General features: G+C 55.4%; 1 protein-coding gene across 1 annotated transcript; it reads right to left on the bottom strand.

Moving 5' to 3' along the window:
• Positions 1-386: 386 nt before the first annotated feature.
• Positions 387-12,902, bottom strand: LOC118634330 (cytochrome b561). The gene is made up of 6 exons (XM_036268782.1): positions 12,858-12,902; positions 3,946-4,157; positions 3,098-3,196; positions 2,884-2,987; positions 2,242-2,399; positions 387-2,051 (listed from the first exon to the last, which is right to left on the bottom strand). The coding sequence occupies exons 2-6, from the start codon at positions 4,142-4,144 to the stop codon at positions 1,859-1,861; spliced, it is 753 nt and encodes a 250-aa protein (XP_036124675.1). The 5' UTR covers positions 4,145-4,157; positions 12,858-12,902; the 3' UTR covers positions 387-1,858.
• Positions 12,903-20,356: the final 7,454 nt, after the last annotated feature.

Here is a 20,356-nt window from a genome sequence, read left to right as displayed (position 1 = left end):
CTGTGTCCCTCAGCCCAGCAGGACTGCCTGCGTGTGCCTGACTGCTGGGAGCCCTGGCTCCTCGTCGCAATAAACGACGGTAACGGCGAGACAGCTGCAGTCGACATTTATTAAGTCACCTGTTGCATCAACACTACATTGTATTTCACAAATTGGCCACAGGCAAAATAAAATAGACCACCAGGGATCAGCTTTCGGGGGCCTTTTGGCTCCTCAGTCATACAACATACACGTTGGGAGACTGGTTTACAGACCTTTCTTGTAAATCCAAGGTTCCGTTCGTCCATGCGGCATTCTGGCAAGGGAGATACACAATTTCCTTTGGTAGTTTGTCTAAGGTGGAGTTTTCTCACATGTAAACATCTGACTACACAAGCATGTGCCAGGTGATGAAAGCATGGATGACGCCTGGCCCCTGCAGAGTACACAGTCTAACCGGGCCAACGCCCTGGCCCAGCAAGCTGCAGGGGGTCAGAGGCGGGCTGGAGCCTGGCCAGCCCTGCAGGGGAGGGTGCTGAGCCGCAGCCACCCGCCGAGAAGTGGCATCGCCTGAAGCAGGACCCACAGCAAATCTGAGCAGCGGAGGAGACCTTTCTCCAAGGCAGCGTGTAGCTATGAAAAAGGCAACCATTAAAAGGAAAAGCGATAAATTTGGAAATTTTATTAATTTCTTCATTTAAGTAAACTGTGGTGTCTTGAACTGTGTCATGTTCCTCAAAGCCCAGAAAGTGAACAAAACAAAGAGAGAACATTCACCAAGTCCAAGAAATACAAGATCAATGCTCTAATCACGTTGCTTCTCAACTGAAGCCAAACAGTGACTCACTAACAACGCGGCACACGGATGGGGCTGGGGGCTAATGTGATTCTGATGCAGTCCCAACCTGCGCAGAGATGGGCCCTGGAAGGTGAGGCCAGATGCGGCTGTCCTGGACAGAAGCAGGCGGCGCCCCTTCCCTATCAACAGGGGAAGGGGCAAGAGTAGCAGCTTTTCATTTAAAGAAGGGTGGTGTCCTGGGCCTCTGGTCAGAGCAGCGCTTGGGCTGGCTCGTGAGGGTGGGGACACGGGGAGCCGCAGGCTGAGCTAGAAAGGAAGCCGCCACTCACACAGCCCACGCAGGGGGCCATCTGCTTCCTCTTCAGCTGTCCTCAGTGCCAAGGGCTGGGCTGTCTGAAGTCCCGTGCCCCTCGCCCCTCTCCCAAGGAAGCCACCCTTGGGCAAAGAGTAAGACAGGGAAGGCTCAGAGGAGCACAGCTGGGCCAAAGCCACATCTCCAGAGCTCCCCAGGGGCCAGTCCCTCCCCTCTCCAGGGGAGCCGACACTGAACACAAACAGTTTACACATAATATCACTTCTGCTCGGCCAGAGAGCAGGCCCATTCGGACCACGTGTCATCCAGGCTAGTGAGACTCCTGGTTTGAATTCAGTCTTGGCTTTGATAGGCCTGTCGCTGAGGCCCCAGGTTCCTCCCACAACCCTGGACTCAGCCTAGAGTGGGGAAGCCACTCTCTGTCTCCTTTAGAGGTCTGAGCTTCTGTGACCGGGGCTGACCACCCAAATGCCGACCCAAAGCTTCTCCTTTTGAGGGGTGATGGGGAAAACAGGCGGGGTCTGCGCAGGACTAACAGGACACTAAAGCTGCAGTGAGGAGGGGGAAGCAGAAGTGGCCAAGCCCTACACCCCAGAAATCACTGCTCAAAGAGGCGCACTGCCTGATGCCCCCGACCCGCTCCGCCCCGCAGCCCAGGAGCCAGGAGTCCTGCAGGCAGCCTCAGGCCCTGCGAAAGGCCGTCAGAGTGGGGACCCGAGGAGGCCCCACAGCCAGGGCCCTCCGTCCCCGCAGGCCAGAGCAGCCTGTCACTGGGAGCCGGGGCTGTCACCCTCCGTCAGCGTCTTGAAGTCCATGGACAGCGCTTGTTCTTCAGCCTGGGGGGGGCGCTTCCAGTCGGCTCGGGTCAGGATGTAGAGCACAACCAGGCCGAAGCCGGCCAGCAGCAGGCCCAGCACGTTGGCCAGGACACCCTCGGGCTCGAATGTGCTGTACTTGGCCCTGCAGGGTCAGGTGGAAGGAAGGGAGAAGCCACCCAGAAGGTCACCATCAGGCCTCATGCCATTCACACCTGAGCCAGAAAGATGCCTGGGTCCAACCCCAGCCCTTCGATCCCCCACCCGGAGAGAAAACCACTGTGTGGCCAACTCCACAGAGCGCTGGCTCAGAAGGTCCAGGGGCAGGAACTCACCCCAGGTTAAACAGCAGCGCCTCCTTCAGGCCCAGCAGGGCTGTGCCCACGGAGAGCAGGAAGATGGAGGCCCCAACGAAGACGTGCTGTGGGCGATAGCGGCTCCGCAGAGAAAACGAAGCTCCAGGGAACAGGAAGAAGCTAAAGCCCACCAGCCACTAGAAGGAAAGGCGAGGTGGGGTGGCGGGGACTGAGCTGGCCCTCTTCAGACCGACCTGAAGACACCCACGCAGGCTGTGACCCCTCCACCACCCACTGGTTCCGCCACCTTCAGAGCGGCGGGGGGTCACTAAGCACTCTGGGGAAGTTCCTGGCCTGAGGCCTGGTGTCCTCCATATTCCTGTACCCTTGGAAGGCCAGACCTGTGGCCAGATTATGTGGGTGTCAGCTGGAAGGGCCCGGGATCCGAGGCCCCCCTCTTGCCTGTAGAATCCTGGTTTGCACCCATTTCAGAATTTGAAAGCAACACCCAGCTGTGCTAAAGAACCTCTTTCACCTGCGGGCACACACCCTGTAAAACGGGCCCTTCTGTGGCACACGCACTGTGTAGCCCCTTCCTACACCTCCTGCCCCTGCCTCCCCTCAACCCCTGCTCGTCCCCACCCCTGCCGCCCCCATGGCGGTGGGGCTGAACGGACTCACCTGCACGAAGTAGAGGACGAAGACGAGGATGCCACACCAGCTGTGCAGGCTGTACAGGTCGGCGTAGCCCTTCTTCTTGTGGTAGTCGAACACCGCCACCAGGCCTGGGCCAGAGATGGGGCATGTGATGGGGGAAGGGAGCGGGCGAGGCGACCCTGCCTGGGATGCCCAGAGGGGGAGAGATGGGGAGAGAGGGCTGTGCCCAGGAACTCACCCACCAGGGCGATGATGAAGGCGAAGCCGTGAAGCAGCCCATGCAGGACCTTGGTCGTGCGCTTGGCCTCGTTCCTGAGGACCCGGTAAACCAGCAGGGCTGTGGGCGTGAGGACGGACTCAGTGCGCTAACCCCAGGCCCTGGGGCCCCAGCAGCAACGAGACACACCTTGGCTGAGAGGTGCTCCAAGTCAAGGGCTTGGTCAGGTACCCCAGCCACAGAAAATGGAGGAGAAAACCAGACTCCACAGGGCCCAGCAGGGGCCCTGGGGCCATGTGTGCCCCACCCACCCGACGCCTTGTCAGGTGTCCTGTGTATGCCAGCCTGCTTTAGGCTCATCGTGCAGTCACAGACGTGTCCCCCAGCTTCTGAGCTCACCTTATAGCTATAATGGTCCTCAAATAGTCCAACGTTGAAGCCTGATCAGATACTCACAACTTTAGCGAGCAGGGTGGGCCACCTCCACTTGCTCCTACCCCAGGAGGACCGCCACGTCCGACATTCCTCACCCCTACACACTCACCGCTTTCCCCCAATTTCAAGCAGGCGGGCAGAAGGCAGCCTCAGCTCGCCGCCCAGCCCCTGGGCCTCCTCTCTGGGAAGCGCACACCCATGGGTGCGCCTTCCTAAAGAGGTGAAAGAGCTGGGACAAGTTGGATAGCAGGTGTCACCCACGAACGTCAAGGCTCCGGTTTGGATTCCCGGTGTCCCCAGATTCCAAGCCAACTTCTTTCTCTGACTGTCTTTTCTAGAACCTTAGATTTGTCTAAGGGCAAGAAACCTCAGGAGTGGTCAGGTCACAAAGCACCTCTGTCAGGAGCAGCCCCTGGGGAGCTCGGAGGACTCACCATCACCCTGCAGGAAGACCAGGCCTATGACCATGCAGAGGGGGTGCACGTTAAACTGCAGGGCGCTCTCCCAGGCAATGCCTCCCCGGTACAGGCCGAGCCAAGCGCCAGTCAGGGCCACCACGGTCAGGCCCAGCAGCTGGGAGAAAGCCACACAGCAGGGCAGCGTTCCGGGGCTGGGGTTGGTGCGGCTCTCCATGCTGAGACAGCAGCTGCGGAGAAGAGCAGAGCTCAGAGGGGCCCTCCACAGCCTCCAAAAGATGCAGCCCAGGCACCCCAAGGCCCACCCCTGCTGCCTCCCTCTCCCCACCCATTCCCCCCAGCTCTGTGCTAATGGGAGCTCACCAGCCGGGCTCAGAGGCCCCGTCACAGTGGGAATGCCCAACTGTCCTGCTCAAGATGCCCAGATCCACATGCAGAGAGGGTGCAAGTAAAGTTCCTCCAAATTCCGGAGAGAACAGGAGGGCCCGTGCCTGTGCTTTACTTTGTTTCCTGGGGTCCTGGGTTTTCTCAGGTGGGGCTCAAAGGGGAAATGCAGAGAAATGAGCAAATCCCTTAAAGGTACAGGGTTAGTCTCATTTTTTTCTTCCAGGTGAATCACAAAGTACATCTGGGGTGAGAAATGGGAGCCTGCCTCCCCCATGCCCAGGTTTTTTTGTTTGTTTTGTTTTGTTTTTATCCTCACCTGAGGACATTTTTCGATATTTTGTTCAGCTAGAGTGGGAGGGAGGGAAAGAGAGAGAAAGAGAGAGAGAGAGAGAGAGAAGAGAAACATTGAGGTGAAAGGGATGCATTGAGTGGCTGCCACCCAAACGACCCAACCAGGGCCGGGGACAAACTGCAACCGAGGTACGTGTCCTTAGCGGGAACCGAACCCAGGTCTCTCTGGACCACAGGCCGATGCTCTAACCACTGGGCCACACTGGCCAGGGCCATCCCCGGGTTTTTAACCTGGAAGCTGAAGCTGAGTCCCGCCGACCCCTGGGCCTGGGCACACTCAGAGCAGGCCTCAGCCCAGCCTGGAGGAGTAATGTGCTGAGACCCTACGCCAGCCCGAACCTGGGACCAGGAGCAGCCAAGCAGCCTTCCCCCAGCACTGGGCACAGGGTACTCCACGAGCCACTGGACTCAGCCTCGGGGAGACAGCGAGGTGCTCATTCCCACCGCATGGACCGAGTGGTGGCTCGCGGTTGGGAAAGCCGTACTTGGGGCTGCACTGCGTGCTTCCTGGCTCCTCTGCACAGTCCCCCAGTGTTTCCACAGCCTTGCCCGGGTCGCCATGGCCTTCATGCCAGCTCTTCACCCTCATCTGTTGGTCCCCCTGACCCTGGGCCCAGCCAGGCGTGCACACCCTGGGGGAGGGGAGGGGCGGGAACGGACGAGAGGCGGTATGGCCTCCATTTGCTTTGCCAAGGTGCTGACAAAGGGCAGAGCAGTTTCCTCTCCCTAGGTGGCTGCCCACTTCCCGCTGTTCCAGCCTCTCCCAGCAGCAGTGAAAACATCCTGCTTCTCCTTCGTTTGCAGCAGAGGGTGACGGCTGAGCAGAGCCGGTTAACTGACGAATCCTGGGGTCACCCCTCTAATACTGAGCGCACGCTCTCTACCCTTCCTGCTTGAGAACGAGTCCCAGTGGGCCTGGCCTTGTCCTCCAGGAGACTGGACTGTCTTTACACCAGTTTTCTCTGCCATGTCTGACAACTGTTGCCAACTCCACCATTAAAAACCAGGAGGGCAGGACCCTGGCCGGTTTGGCTCAGTGGTTAGAGCGTCGGCCTGCGGTCCAGAGAGACCCGGGTTCGGTTCCCGCTAAGGGCACGTACCTCGGTTGCAGTTTGTCCCCGGCCCTGGTTGGGTTGTAGGGGTAGCAGCCACTCGATGTGTCCCTTTCACATTCATGTTTCTCTCTCTATCTCCCTCCCACTGTATCTGAACAAAAAATGGAAAAATGTCCTCAGGTGAGGGGAAAACAAAAAATAAAATGGGGGACAGGGTGTTAGTAATACACACTTCCTTCAGTAAAATACAGAGAAGCAGAAAACTACAAAAACTCAGCATTTTGACTTAGATCTTTACATCCTTTTCTTCTAGAAATGTATATACATTCTTTTATAGAAACAGGCTCATACCAATTTTTAATCTGATATTTATTTTTAATCCTCACCCTAGCACATGCTTTTATTTTATTTTATTTTTTTAAACATGTTTTTATTGCTTTTTTAAGAGAAAGAGGAAGGGAAAGAGAGATGGAAACATCCGTGTGAGAAACATCAATCAGCTGCCTCCTGCACGCCCCCTACTGGGGATCTAGCTCGAGACCCAGGCATGTGCCCTGACAGGAAATCGAACCAGGACATCTCAGTTCATGGGACAACACTCAATTCACTGAGCCACACTGGCCAGGACACATACTTTTATCAATTTGAGAGAGAGAAACATCAGTTGGCTGCCTCCCGCACACACCCTGACCCAGGATTGAACCCATAGCCCGGTTAACTGACGAATCCTGGGGTCACCCCTCTAATACTGAGCGCACGCTCTCTACCCTTCCTGCTTGAGAACGGGTTCCAGTGGGCCTGGCCTTGTCCTCCAGGAGACTGGACTGTCTTTACACCAGTTTTCTCTGCCATGTCTGACAACTGTTGCCAACTCCACCATTAAAAACCAGGAGGGCAGGACCCTGGCCGGTTTGGCTCAGCGGTTAGAGCGTCGGCCTGCGGTCCAGAGAGACATTGACTGGGAATTGAACCTGCCACCTTTTGGGGCACAGGACAACTGAGCCACCCGGTGGGCCAGAGCAGCTAACCTGCTCTTTCAACTTAATGAGAGATCTGCTCATTTGTTAAACAGTAGCTGGCCAAGTGCCTCACTAAATAAACACTATGTGATTATGTTTGTATACTTGCCTAATTAATTCCTAAGTGGAGAAACAGAATCCCCAGGCAAGGGCTAGGTTCTTTGTTAGGTTTTTGGTACATTTTGTCCAATCACCTTACAGAAACACTCCCATGGCAGATGGGAACCCTGTTTCCAGAAGCCTGGCAGATAACCCATCTGGAACTCCTGCCTCAGTCCTCATCTGTCACCTCTACCCTGGTGACTCCTAAATCTAGTGCCAGGTCTGTCCTCTCCCCCAAATTCAAACCCCATTTCTCACTGTCCACTAACATATCCACCTGAACATCCTCAAACACTTCAAATTCGGCCGGTCCTCTCCTGACCCCCGGGGAGCCAGTGCGGCTGTCCTAGTCCCCGCGCACAGGCCGCTGAGTCCCGGGGATTCTCTCCAGGCCTCCCCGCAGCACGTCCCTCCCCGCAGCTTCATTCTCACCCCCCGAGCCAGGGCCCAGGGCTTCGGCTCCATCTCTCTCCCTCTTCAGACCGGCAGACCCGCCACACAAACAGCTGCTCACTCCTGGCCAGTGAAATGCCAGCTCTGGAACATGACCCTCACTGGTTCCTACCTGCAGCCCGAGTCCACGCAGGGAAGACTGTCACTGTTCGCCGCTCTAACCACACAACCACAACCGGCGTTATTCCTGCAGCCTCACACTCCCCTGCTGCACCTGGATCCCGCTCGCTCCTGCAACTGCCCCCTCCTCCACTCCCCAGCCCTCCCTCCCCCGACCTGAAATGGGCACTCTGCTCATCACTTTCTCCTCCTCCTCCGGTCCTCAGGGCTGGCCTGGAGCTTGCTTACCTTTGTTGGGGCCCTGCCTTCTGTGCTGTGTGGGCCTTGCTGCTAAAGCACCCTGTAGGCTCCTGGGGGCAGGTTATGCGTCTCACTCTTTCTTGCATGTCCTCAGGGATCTACTCCTTGCGACTCCAACAAGGAAATGGTACTGAAGAGCAATGCTGTCCTTCCCTTTATTAGATTCACCCCAGAGAACCCAGGGCAGTCGGAATCTGATTAGCTCTGAATCAGGAAGGACAGCAGGGACCTGCTCTGCCTCATGACCTTCACTTCTGTCTGCCAGGAGGGGTGAACAGAAAGGACAAGTGGGAACTCAGGGTGGCAAAGGACTGTGGCTCCTGGACGTCGGAGCCACTTGGTGGTGCGTCTAGCCAGAGCCGGGTTTTCCCCTGACCGACCAATTTCCCAAGGAGACAGCAGGTGCTGATGGAGTGGAGATGTGTGCTTGTGTGTACTGGGAGAACAGGGGACTTCATGACCAGGGAACCCCTACTCTGTCCTCAGCACCTCCCACATCTCCCATTTAATCTTTGCAATAACACTATAATAATGGTATTATCCCAATTTGACAGATGAAATTGGGGCTCAACGAGGATAAATGACATGCCCGGAATTACCAGCAGCAAATAGTTGCTCAATTCACTCATCTGCTGAGTGCTTCCCACATACTGGCCTTGCTGCTAGATGCTGGGACTGTCCAGTAAGTCCCTGCCTTCAAGGGGCTCGTAGGTAAGTTGCAGAGCAGATGCCGATTTAAAAGCAAAGGGCAGCCCTGGCCGGTTCCGCTCAGCAGTTGGAGCGTCGGCCTGCGGTACAGAGAGACCCGGGTTCGGTTCCCGCTAAGGGCATGTACCTCGGTTGCAGTTTGTCCCCGGCCCTGGTTGGTCGTGCGGGTGGCAGCCACTCGATGTGTCCCTTCACATCGATGTTTCTCTCGCTCTCTCTTCCTCTCTCTCCCTTCCGCTCTATCTGAACAAAAAATGGAAAAATGTCCTCGGGTGAGGATAAAAAAATAATAATAAATAAAAATTAAAAAATAAAATAAAATAAAAGCAAAGGGCAGCCAGAATTCGAGCCCGAGTCAAACTCAGGCCTCCAAGAGCCCTTCCCACCATACACACGGCAGAGTACCTCCCTACTTTAATCCACTCAGGCGGAGGGCTCCTCTAGGTGGCCTACCGGGTGGTTGTCTGTCGGTGTTGAGACTGCTCCCTCCAATGCCCAGTCACTAGGGTAGAGCTGTCATGCTTTCCAAACGCTGAAGCCAGTCCTAGATCTGAATGGGCGCTTGCCAAGGAAGGTGCTGTGAAGCAGGGCAGTCCCCCTCCCGTGCCAGGGCTCCAGCTCCTCCTCACCCCTGGGGAGCATGCTCCGAAGGCAGTTTAAAGCCACATCACAGGAGCGCTGGTGTCCCCTGTGGGCTTTCCTGGGAGCAAAACGCAGCAGGGAGGGAACAGGTGGTCGAGACAGGTGACAGGATGGCAGGTTCATTGCAAGATCTTCATGTCAAATGCCAAAGGCAGCTCTCCTGGTCCACGTGGGCCCCAGGGAACTAGGCAACCAGGAGGAAGCCAGAGATAAAGAATGACCTTTGGAACTAGGGAGGCCCAAGCTGTCTCTTCCATCCCCCTTCCAATTTGAGAGTGATTCTAAGCCCAAGTATGAGGGGTGACAGGAAAACTCACACCAAGCAAGACCAGCCTACCTCTGGCAGGCCTGTGCCTTGCCGCCTAACGGTGGCCTCACTGTCAACAAGATCTAAGCGTGAAAATCCAGATTTACAAAAAAGACAAAGTGGTGAGTGGGTCTGTGTTTTATGGATGACGAACTGAAAGATTCCTTCAGCAGTGGCATTTCCCCATTGCTTATTTGGTTCAATAAAATTGACAACTGATCTTTGAGCAAGGAGGGGCTGCTTCCGCTGCCGAGGGATTCAGGGGAGACGCTTCAATAGGCTGGATGGAATCTGACCTACCTGCAAACACGTATGCACTTGAAACCTTGAAATCATTTGAGATGCACTCCCTAGTAAGCAAATGTCTTTCTGTCATGCCCCTTCATTTCCCAATCTGGACAGCAAGAACACTGTCACCCTTCCTTCCTAACTGGGTTGCCCAGCCCCCCACCCCCAGAACGCTAGCTTTCTTGGGCCCCCCGTGTTCTCAGGGCAGAAATGTGGGCAGCAGCTTCAAGGGCCTGGAAGCAGACACTCTCCATCCCAAAGGTTCCCTTTGCCCAGGAGACCAGCCTCGGAACGAGAGGGGGCTCTTGTGGCCCCTCACATGGCCTTCGTTCTTCCCGTCAGAGCACAGGATGTGGATGACAGATCTCTGGCAGCTCCTGGAACAGTCACTCCTCCCTCCCGCACCCACCTAAGTCAGACTCCACTTAATGAAATAAACAGGGACAGGAACTACCCTCAGGGCTCGGACGTGCTGAGCACCACTCTCCCTCCCCATGCCAACCGGCTCATGGAAAGATCACCAGGCCTAATCTCATTGTGTGTACCAGACACTGCGCCAGTCCTACGGCCTGGCTACTGCCTCCTTATCAACAGCAGGTTTTAACCGAGTTAGAATAGATTGTGTTGGGGGTGGGGCTAGATCTTTTCTTGATAGGTGAGGGGGGGAAGCTCAATTGCCCTAAAACATCCTAGAATATGAGGAAAGAGAGGCAGAATGAGGACTGCCATCTTCCTGGGGCCATATCCCAGTAGCCCCCAGGAAGAAAGCTGAGCTGAAGGTCAGCACTGAGCCTGGTTCTCCACCAGACTCGGTGCCAGGGCTCTCATTACTGGTAGGGACCACCCACCCACCCCAAAAATGTTTTGATTTCTGTTCAAATCAGGAGGAAAAGTAACCCTGGCCAGTTTGACTCAACGATTAGAACGTCGGCCTGCGGTCCCGAGAGACCCGGGTTCGGTTCCCGCTAAGGGCACGTACCTCAGTTGCAGTTTGTCCCCGGCCCTGGTTGGTCGAGCGGATGGCAACCACTCGATGTGTCCCTTTCACGTCGATGTTTCTCTCTCTCTCTCTCTCTCTCTCTCTCTTCCTCTCTCTCCCTCCCACTCTATCTGAACAAAAAAATGGAAAAATGTCCTCGGGTGAGGATTAAAAAAAAATCAGGAGGAAAAGTAAAAATTTAGGGTTGAAGAAGATGTTTATTTGTTTTTTCTTTTTTTGTTTCAAGGGAGAGATAGAAACATCAGTGAGAGAGCTACTTTGATCAGATGCCTCCTGCATGCCCCCTATTGGGGATCAGATCAAGCCCACAACCTGGGCATGTGCCCTGACTGGAGTCGAACCAGTGACCTCTTGGTGCGTGGGACGATGTTCAATCCACTGAGCCACATTGGCCAGGCAGATGTTTTAATTTTTAATTCAGTCTGGATTACATTCATCAGCATACATACATACATCTTCTTCAACCCTAAATTTTTACTTTTCCTCCTGATTTTTTTTTTTATCCTCACTCAAGGACATTTTTCCATTTTTTTGTTCAGTTGTAAAATATATTATTATCATTTTGCCACAAAGGCAAAAGTGCCTAGGGCCCATGCAAGTCATGGTGCAGTCTGATCAGACAGATGTGATTTCATTTGGGGGGGGGGGGGAGTGGTACATGCCCCTAGTGGGAACCGAACTCAGGACTTTCTGGTCCGCAGGCCAATGCTCCAACCACTGAGCCAAACTGGCCAGGGAGACAGACGTGATTTCAAAGCCGGCCCCTGTTCATGACTGTGTGCTCCCAGGAAGCCACGTCTCCTCTCTGAGCCTGCTCCCTCATCCATAAGGTAGGAGGATACTGGGATCCACCATTATATTGGCCTGAAGCAAAAATTAAATGGGATCAATCTGTACCTGTGCCTAGCCCTGTGCCTGCCACACAGTAGGCATTCAGTCACTAGCCATCGAACAAAAACTAAATCTGGTCTTAATAGGAAGAGACACATCAAAAGCTGTTGACACATGAGGTTTGAGGCTACAGAGAACCAGGTGGCAGCAGACAGCAAAACCCCCTCTAATAAATCCACACTCTCCTCTGTCCATCATCAGCTACCCACTGAGCAGAACCCTCTAGATCTGGGGTGATTCCTCCAGCAACGCCTTCTACTGCTGCCGAACCACTCCAAGCTCTGCCTGCCAAGGGAAGATGGCAGGGCAGGGAGGCAGAGACACAAGGAGGGTGGTTCCACTCCGGGTTCAGGAGGCTCCTCCCACATGGGAGCAGCCCTTTGTCTGTATGAGACTCACTTTGACATCTACAAGTTGCCTATATTTTCTGCTTCGATTCAATTTCACAACAGAAATCAAGGTATCTACCAAAGAAAAAGTGGCAAAGCTTTTTTTTTAATTTGCTCTGAAAATACAGGAACAGAATCGAGGCATCCTGAGGTGGAGCTTCATTTAATGAGTCACAGAAATCCTCAAAGACCACCGAGGTAGAATGAATGAGAGGAGAGGGGCAACCAGGAGGGAGAGGAACTTGGGAGGGCTGCCAGCCTCTGATGACCTGTCAGCACTCCAGGGACCACATGGATCTCTGGGGTGTCCTGGGGGAAAGGGCAGGCAGAGAGGGGAGGCGGCCCTGCCATCCCCTAGGTGTCTAAGGCGTAGCCCAGTCCGCACCCCTGTACCCACAGTTCAGGGCCCACCACAGCCAACCCAAGAAGCTAGGGTTTCTCAGAGGAGTAACTCCTATGCTCACACCAAGCTGAGGATGTTGGTTTAGAAGAGAGCAGGAAGGATCCAGACGTGTCAGCCCTGCTACAGGGGAAAGAAAGGGGCAGAGGGACGCCAGCAATTAGGCGGCCTGGGTTTCAGGTTTCAACAGACCAGTCGTGGCACACGGTGGTTGTCTACCCTACTTCCACCCTGGCCGTAGGACGTGGCAAAACCTTGGCCATAGGCTATCGACACTTGGGATTACCTGTCCCTCCACTCCAACTTCCGCAGACTGGGCGCGGGGGCAGCCCCGGGCGGAAGGCTGACCGCTCCGGAAGGAGCAGGACAAGCCCTTTGACCTCGGGCCTGGCTCGGTCCCCGCCGGCCGGCAGCAGGGAGGTGAGACAGGTGCGGCGGCAGGTGGAGCAGAGCAGGCTCGGGCGCGGCGCCGGCACACCTGGGCCCGCCGGCCCCCCAGCCCCGCGCACGCGCACACGCCTGGGACCCTCCCCGCTCCTCGCCGGGGCTCCGCTGTCCCACCGACCCGGGCCGCCTACCTGGCCAGGTGCCGGCCCCGAGCTCGTCCCCGCCGCGCCGCCCGCCCGCGAGCTCCCGGGGCTGCTCTGCCGGTTCCGCGAGTCGCGCCGCCCTGGGTGCCACGGCGTCGCCATGGCGACCGGGGGGCGGCGGCGGCGGGTTGGCGGCGCCGCGGACGGCGCGACGAAGGTCAAGCGGGGGGTCGTGGGGGGCGGAAGTGTCCCGGCGCGTCCCCACACTCCGGACAGGGCCTGCCCTCAATGGTCCCCCGATCTCGGGACAGGGTCCTGTCACATCGGGCCCAAACCTGGACCCCCGCGTGGCACAGGGGGGCAGAGGGGGCAAGAAGGCGACCACCGTGACCCGGCCTTCTGGCCCCCGCGCGGGTAACCTTCCAAAGCCGGGCCTCGCGACCTGGCTCCCGAGGTCTCCCACGTGCGGGGGCGCATGGGGACCTGCGACCCCGTGGGCGGGGACGGGGCCCACGCCCGACTCGGAGGCTGCGGGCCTAGCCGCGGGGATGGGCGGGGACGGGGCCCGGGCGCGGCGAGGTGCGGGGCCAGGCCTTGGCGCTGCCAGGTTTCCTTCCTTTCTTCCCGCCCACCTCCGGCTCTGCCCTCGCCCCGCCCCGGTCTCAGGTGGCCACTAGGTGTCAGACGCGGCCGGGCCTTGGCCCACATTGCAGCCCAGGGGGAGGAGATGTCATTCTAGTCTGCGGGAAAGCTGCACAGCCCCCTTCCCCAGTTCCCCACCCCCCACCCCTCCCACACAGACGCGGTGACGTTTTGCCCCTTCCTCCAAGCCAAGGGCTTTGCGTGAGACAGATTAGACGACCCAGCTCCCTAGGCCAACCAGCCTAAGGATACCAATCAGTCCTTCCCAGCCTCTCCTGCAGGCCTGGACTGCCATGCAGCCTCCCCTAGGCAGGCGGGGAAGCCAAGGGTAGGGGCCAGCCCTATGCACCCCGTCCAGGCTCTTTTTCCAGGAAATGCTGTGGGTAGATAACAAGTCCCTCTCCGACTTCCTACAAGCTCAGAACAAAAGGTTCTTTCCTGTTGAATGTCTGGCAAGACTCACCAAGGTCTTGGGGGTAGGAGAGAAATAGGGTTTCCTCCCCTGGACACAAATGAACCTCCGCAAAGGGACATTCCTCCCCCACCTGCCCCCAGCACTGAGGGCTTCCTATGGGCAGTGACCAAAGGCTCCTGGAGGGCCCTGGCCAAAGCAGGCCCTTCGGAGGAAACATTTTCAAGCGTGTGGCAAATCACCAAGGGTGCCCACTGCACAAACACAGCCGGGCCCCCCTCAGAGGGACCAAGGTCAAACCCTCCAAGAACATAAACTTTGTTGGGGTAGCTTTCCAGTTGGAGGGAATTCATGGACATTTTAAATGAACAAACAGCTTCCTTAGGGTGCCAACAGCTTCCTTAGGCAAGCAGCAGGCAACAGATGCCTTGTGAGTTGAATGTGGAGCTGAGCCATTTCTGGGGTGGGGAGAGCGCTCAGAGGGGTGGAGGCTCCTGGGAACCCCATGAGTGCTGTCAGCTCCTTCCAAAGCCGGGAGAGACTCCAGCTGAGGTGGGATGGGGCCCTTTAGGTCCTTCCGCCCCCACCCCAGGGCCACGCAGCCCCCTTAGAGGAAGAACACACCCTGAGAGAGCAGCTTAAAGCAGAGAGAGGACCCACAAGGCTCTCTGAGTGAGATAAGCTACCTCCATGGGACCAACCACATGGGGTCTTAGCTCTAAAGGGCTCCTGGCTCCTCCCAGCCATTTCAAAGAGCAGGTGATCCCACCAAACTACAGTCAAGCACCAGGATCTGTGGCCTTGTCCCCTGCTACCAGAATCCCCAACCCAGGATGGCAAACACTCACTCTCCCTTCCTGCTCCTCCCTGCTAAGAAGACTCCTGCCTTGGAAGTCACCCTACATCTGGGGTGGAGTGGGCAAGGGGAGCAGCCTCAAGACCCCTTCTTGGGGACCTAGGATGTGGCCCAGGACGTTTTCTATGCAAACTCCTCCCCTCGCACACTCACTAGCCTTTATGTTTTCAGACTCACCAAGTTCATTCCCACCTCTTTTAGGGAACACCCCGCCCCCCTATTATTTGGCTCATTCCTTCAAATCTCAACTCTAAATATGCCCTTCTCAGAAAGACCTTCCCTGATCATCCACTCTAGTAGCAGGGGCCTGGGTTGAGATGCAGGGAGACACCCTGGATTAAATGCACTAGTGACAGTTCCGGGCAAACCCTCCTTGTGCTCACCCTGTTCTTTGGCCAAAGCATTTAAAGATCAGGAAGAAGTAAGACAGTGAGCAGAATGTACCACGTAAACAGAACCTCAGATCCCCCAGCACCTGGCTGACTATGTCTGCCCTTGCCTAGGTTACCAGATTTAGAAAGAAGGAAAAATAGAAGGCCCAGTTAAATTTGAATTTAATTGTTTTTGGCATAAGTATGTCCGACATATTACATGTAATATTCTAAAAATGTATTTGTTGTTTATATGAAATTTAAATCTAAGCTAGTGTCCTATATTTTATCTGGCAAACCTACCTTGTTCCTGTGTGGAGAGGACAGGAGAGAGGCCTCCTAGCCATTGTGGCCCCTCCCCGCACAGCTTCCCCATCCCCAGCAGCAGAAACACCCAGTTAACCCCTATCGGGCAGGTGCTTCAGGCTGAGGCCTTAACCTCAGGCTGCAGAGAATACAGAAGGCATGGGAGATGGGGTTTCCAGTCCTGTAAGATGCAGACACAGAATTCATTCACGCTTAACAGCAGTTTCATCAAGTCCCTCAAGTCCCTCCCATGTGCCTAGTGCTGGGCAACATTGGGGATATGACAATGAATGTGACAGGCACAGCCTTATTCTCTCAGGCCTTAAGAGTCAGCACGTAAAAAGGCTGCTTACCCAGATGGGAAGGTTAGGGAAGGCTTCTGGGGCATGTGGCTTCGAACCAAAGAGCTACAGGACGAGCAGGGGTTAAGCTGGCAAAGGAACCGTAGGGAGTACACAGGAGTGTCCTGGCCAAAGAAATAGGTAAAGGAGCAAGAGCACCCTGGCTGGGTAGCTCAGTTGGTTAGAGCGTCATCCCCATACACCAATGTTGTGGGTCCGATCCCCAGTCAGGGCACATTCAAGAATCAACCAATGAATGCATAAATAAGTGAAACAACACCCCAATGTTTCTCTCTCTCTCTCTCTCTCTCTCTCTCTCTCTCTCTCTCTCTCCCTCTCAAATCAATTTTTAAAAATTAAAGGAGCAAAAGTTTTCTGCTCCGGAAGGAAGTGGAAGAAGCGCTGTACTGGACCGCTGGGGCCACTGCCTAAATCGACATGCCTGAACCAAAGCCTGGCCCAGCTCAGGGAGGTGGCCTTGCCTACGCACTCCTCGGCGATCACCTGAGAGACACACACCCGACCGTATACAGAGCTCCTGAGGAAAGTGCTCCAACTGCCTTAGAAAGAAAACTGGTCTGAATGGAAAAGCGCAAGGCTACTTTGATGGAACTTTAAAATGGAACTCTAGTCACTCAGGGAGAAAGCCTATCTTCCAGCTTCAGGGGAAACAGAGGTGGCCAGAAAGGCAGCAGCCCCAGCCCGATGAAGACAGTGAGTCACCTGGGACCCCCAGAATTCCAGGGGGTTGGGCTGAGGGACATCGAACGCTGTGTCCCAAGCTAAGCCTGAGGCTGCTCTGGGAAAATGAGACAAATAGGAATGACCTGCCTGCCTGCGAGCCAAAATCACGCTGCAGGATGGGTGGAAAGCAGGGAGAATCCAGGCAGTCAGGACGACCGTTACCTCTGCCGCCCCAGGGACAGGATGTGAGATGGATAAGCGGTGGTGGGAATCAGCCTGGTGCTGTCACCTCTGCCGGCCCCGAGGGACAGGATGTGAGATGGATAAGCGGTGGTGGGAATCAGCCTGGTGCAGGTGTCCTGCAGCACTGGGCACCCAGGTGGGAGGCAATGCAAAGGATGGCCCTCCCAAACTCCCAGTGTGTCCGTGCAGCCCTGGCTGACGGGGAGGGGGGAAGAGGGAAGGAGGAGGTTGTTTTCTTTTCTTCCCTCTCTCTCTCCCTCCCTCCTTCCCTTCCTTCTTTCTTCCCTCCCTTCCTTCCTCAATTCCTTTCTTCCTTTCAACAAGGTTTATTGGGCACTCGCTTGTGCCAGGCACTGTTCTAGGCCCCAGAGAGACAGTAACCAGAAAGGCAGACAAGGTCCCTACTTTTGTGTAACTTATGTGAAATCAGGGAGGCAGATCATGAAACAATAAACTAACAGACAACATACATGCATACATACAAATGTACACACACGTGCGCACGTGCACGCACGCGCACACACACACACACAGAGAAACCTAACTGCATGTAGCAACAAGTGCTTAAAGAAAATAGGGCAGGAGAAAGGGCTGGAGCGTCACGGGAGGCGAGATTATTGTGGAAGGGTGCTAGGGAAGGCTCTAAGGAGAGGAAAGTGGGGATGCAGCCAGGGGATCTCGGGGAAGGTAATTCTGGCCCTGGGAGGGGGGTGAAGGGCAAAGTCCCGGAGGCAGGGATGTGCATGGCCCTGCCCTCTATCCCTCCTCTTCCGGTGCAGGAGAAATCAGCCGAGGAAGGCAGGAATGGAGCTGAGAGGTGGAGCAGGGACGCCACCAGGGCTTCCTGGAGCATCTGAGTGTCCACAGGTCCATTACTGAAGCTGTGTCTGACCATGACCATGTCCATCACGCACTGGAGAATCTGGGCTCTGGGCCACAGTCAGCAGGGCACCCCCAGGCTCATCTGGCGCAGAAGGTTTGCCCTGTGGCTGGTGCTGTGGCTCGAGCAGGAGGCATCAGCCCCAACATCACACTCACTTGGGTCAGCTCTCCCCTGCAGGAAGGAAATCGTGAGGATGTTTGTGTTCCAGTCTATCTTCCATCCCCACCTCCCTGCTTTTCTCCCTGAGTCAATCAACCCACAGACATCGGAGACCTGTCTATGTGAGTGCTAGCAGCATTGTGGGGGTGAGAGTCTGCAGCCTGGGGTGAGAGGTGGCCAAGCCTTGGGTGGTGCCAGCAGAGGCAGGAGAGGGAGGGGCAGAGCTGCTGATAGGACAGACATCTAATCACCTTCACAAACCAGCCAGAAACTGCACAGCAGGGACATCTGCACTTTGCTCCCAGCTGTGGCAGCTCTGAGTCTCCCCTTGGGTCCTAAAGCTATTCTAATCCGGCTCCACACCCCGGTTCTCAGCCAGCCCCCTTGTGCCAGGGATGCAGAGAGGAAGCGGTGGCCACTCAAGCCAAAAGTGCAGGGTGACCAAGCCACAGCCCAGGGGATGCCCAGTGGTAGGCGGGCAAAGGCACAGGCAGTGTGCCCCAGCTGTAGCTTTACTGCAGCCCGCTCCCAGAGCAGGACCTCAGCTAAACCCAGAAGAGCTGAAAGAAGGGGGTGCTCATGTCTCCACGGGTGTCTCCAATGAGTGCACTAAGCTTAGGTGACTTCCAAGGTCACAGCAAGCGCAGCACACTTGTCCTGAGTCAGAGGTTTCACTCGCCCGGCTCTGGTCCTCCCCTGTCTCCATCCTATATACTAGTCCTGACCTTGACCATAGCCTCCTTCTCAAGTGTGCTATCAGGTCAGCTGGTCCTTGCTGAGAACAGATTAGATTTGAAGGCACGTTGACTTTAGTTGACAAACTCCTTCCCTAAAGAAGCCACATCCCCAGCCGGTGGGAGACCCTAAGAGGTAGGTGGTTTCTGGGGAGGATCACACCCCTCAGCGGGCCCCCAAATTTGGGTTGATGCTTAGCGTTCTGCCTTATCACCCACTGTGGGACAGTCATGCCTCCTGTTCTTGCAGGGACCCAAGGGGCTCGTTCCTGGAGCAGGACCGGACCCTCCGGCTCTCACAGCCGCAGGGAGCTCGGGTGTTCTGGGTGGCTTGGCTCAAGGCCTCACCCCAAAGATTCAGGGCCCAGAAATGTTCTCTAGGCCAGCTTTTAGGTTCCAGAGCCTAAGAATGTTGGAAGGCAAGATTACTACTTGGAGGCTTTAATATGACGTCATTATCCCATTATCCATCCCCACATACCATTATCCCTTGTGAAGGGAGTTGCCCTTCACAGCTTAAGGGGTACTTTCAGGTCCAAACTGTATGACCTCACGTGCTCTCATCTATCTTGAGAAGTTTTCCCTCCTTCCATGGCCTCTCTTCTTCTGATAAAACCTAAACTCTCAAGCACACACACCAGGGCTTAAAGTGGCCCAGGGCTCAGCCCTGGCTGCTTCCCTTCACTGTGGAGCCAGGGCCTGGCTGCACCTGCCTGCCTGGGCAGCTGGGACACAGCAAGTGTGATGGCCCCTTGCCAGTGAGCCAGCTCCTCAGCTCTCTGTGGTCCAGTGCTGCTTCCACGCCCCATGGCATCCCTACAGCGCCCAGGTGGCCGGGTCAGCACCGGGTTCCCTTGGACTGGACCCTCTGCAGAGCCCGGCCACCTCCGGGTTCCTGCAGGGGAGGGTTTCTCCCCAGAAGTCCTGCGTTCTCCCCAGCTGACCATCAGAGGAGGTCTGCTAAGACAGGAAGGTCTTGTCTGTCACCTCTCTTCCTCTGCATGTTGGTCAACCCACCCGTCCTGCTGTCAAGGTTCCTGCAGCTGGGGGTGGGAATGGGGAGTGGCCAAAAGTGGGCATGAGGGTTATTTTGGGGATGATGGAAAATGTACTGAAATTAGACATGGTGATTGTTGCACAGTTCTCTAAATCTAAAAATCAGTAAATTGTACACTTGAAATGGGTGCTACAACATAGAAATAGAAATTATACTCCACTAAAGTCTTTTTTTTAGGCATCATATTAGAGTCTTCTGAGGCTTGTTTTCTCTCTCGCAAGTATGTTTCTGAGACCTTACGGGTGCTGCTGCATAGAGCTATAATGGTCCATAGTCCCTTCTCCAACCTGCGATCCTGTCATTGGGCATATGAGCAACTTCTTGTTTTTCTCTCTTACGGAACAATTTTCCTGGAAGACTCCTGTTCACGTCCCCTGGGTTTGCACAGGTAACTTTATGTCTGTTGAATCTAAATCCGGGCTTGTATATTGTATGTCTTTTTATCCACTTCATTTTTTTAGGAATTCATTTTTATTACATTTTATAAAGGTATTATTTTCCCAACCGATTGAAAACAAAAACGAAACTGGTCCTCTTCATGTTTGAGATGCATTGCTCTCGAGAACGCAGTGGGAGTCAAACTGCTGGGTCAAGGCTATGCAGACGTCCGGGGGCGGCAGCGTCCAACTGCTCCCTGAACTAGCCAACTGCTCCCTGAACTAGCTGTGCTGCCTTGCATCCCAGCAGCAGCGGCTGAGCCATCCCACATCACTCCCGTCTGCACTCGGACTGACCTCTCCAGCGTGTGCCAGCTTTGTGGGTATGGCATCTTTCTCTTCCTTTGTAGCTAAATGAGGAGGAACATCTTGGCATGTTTATGGGGTGTTTGTACTTCCTCTTCTGTGCTATTGTTTCTTTC

The sequence above is a fragment of the Molossus molossus genome, unplaced genomic scaffold, assembly GCF_014108415.1.
Source record: "Molossus molossus isolate mMolMol1 unplaced genomic scaffold, mMolMol1.p scaffold_m16_p_19, whole genome shotgun sequence".
Classification (NCBI taxonomy): Eukaryota; Metazoa; Chordata; class Mammalia; order Chiroptera; family Molossidae; genus Molossus; species Molossus molossus.
This window is presented reverse-complemented; position numbering and strand designations above follow the sequence as displayed.

Bases quoted from the DNA above. Each gene is read 5' to 3' on its own strand.
- LOC118634330 (XM_036268782.1), bottom strand. From the start codon at position 4,144: ATGGAGAGCCGCACCAACCCCAGCCCCGGAACGCTGCCCTGCTGTGTG. The intron at 3,197-3,945 runs GTGAGTCCTCCG...TCACGCCCACAG, and splicing joins GGTCTTCCTGCAGGGTGATG to CCCTGCTGGTTTACCGGGTC. The intron at 2,400-2,883 runs GTGAGTCCGTTC...CTTTCCTTCTAG, and splicing joins TCGTCCTCTACTTCGTGCAG to TGGCTGGTGGGCTTTAGCTT.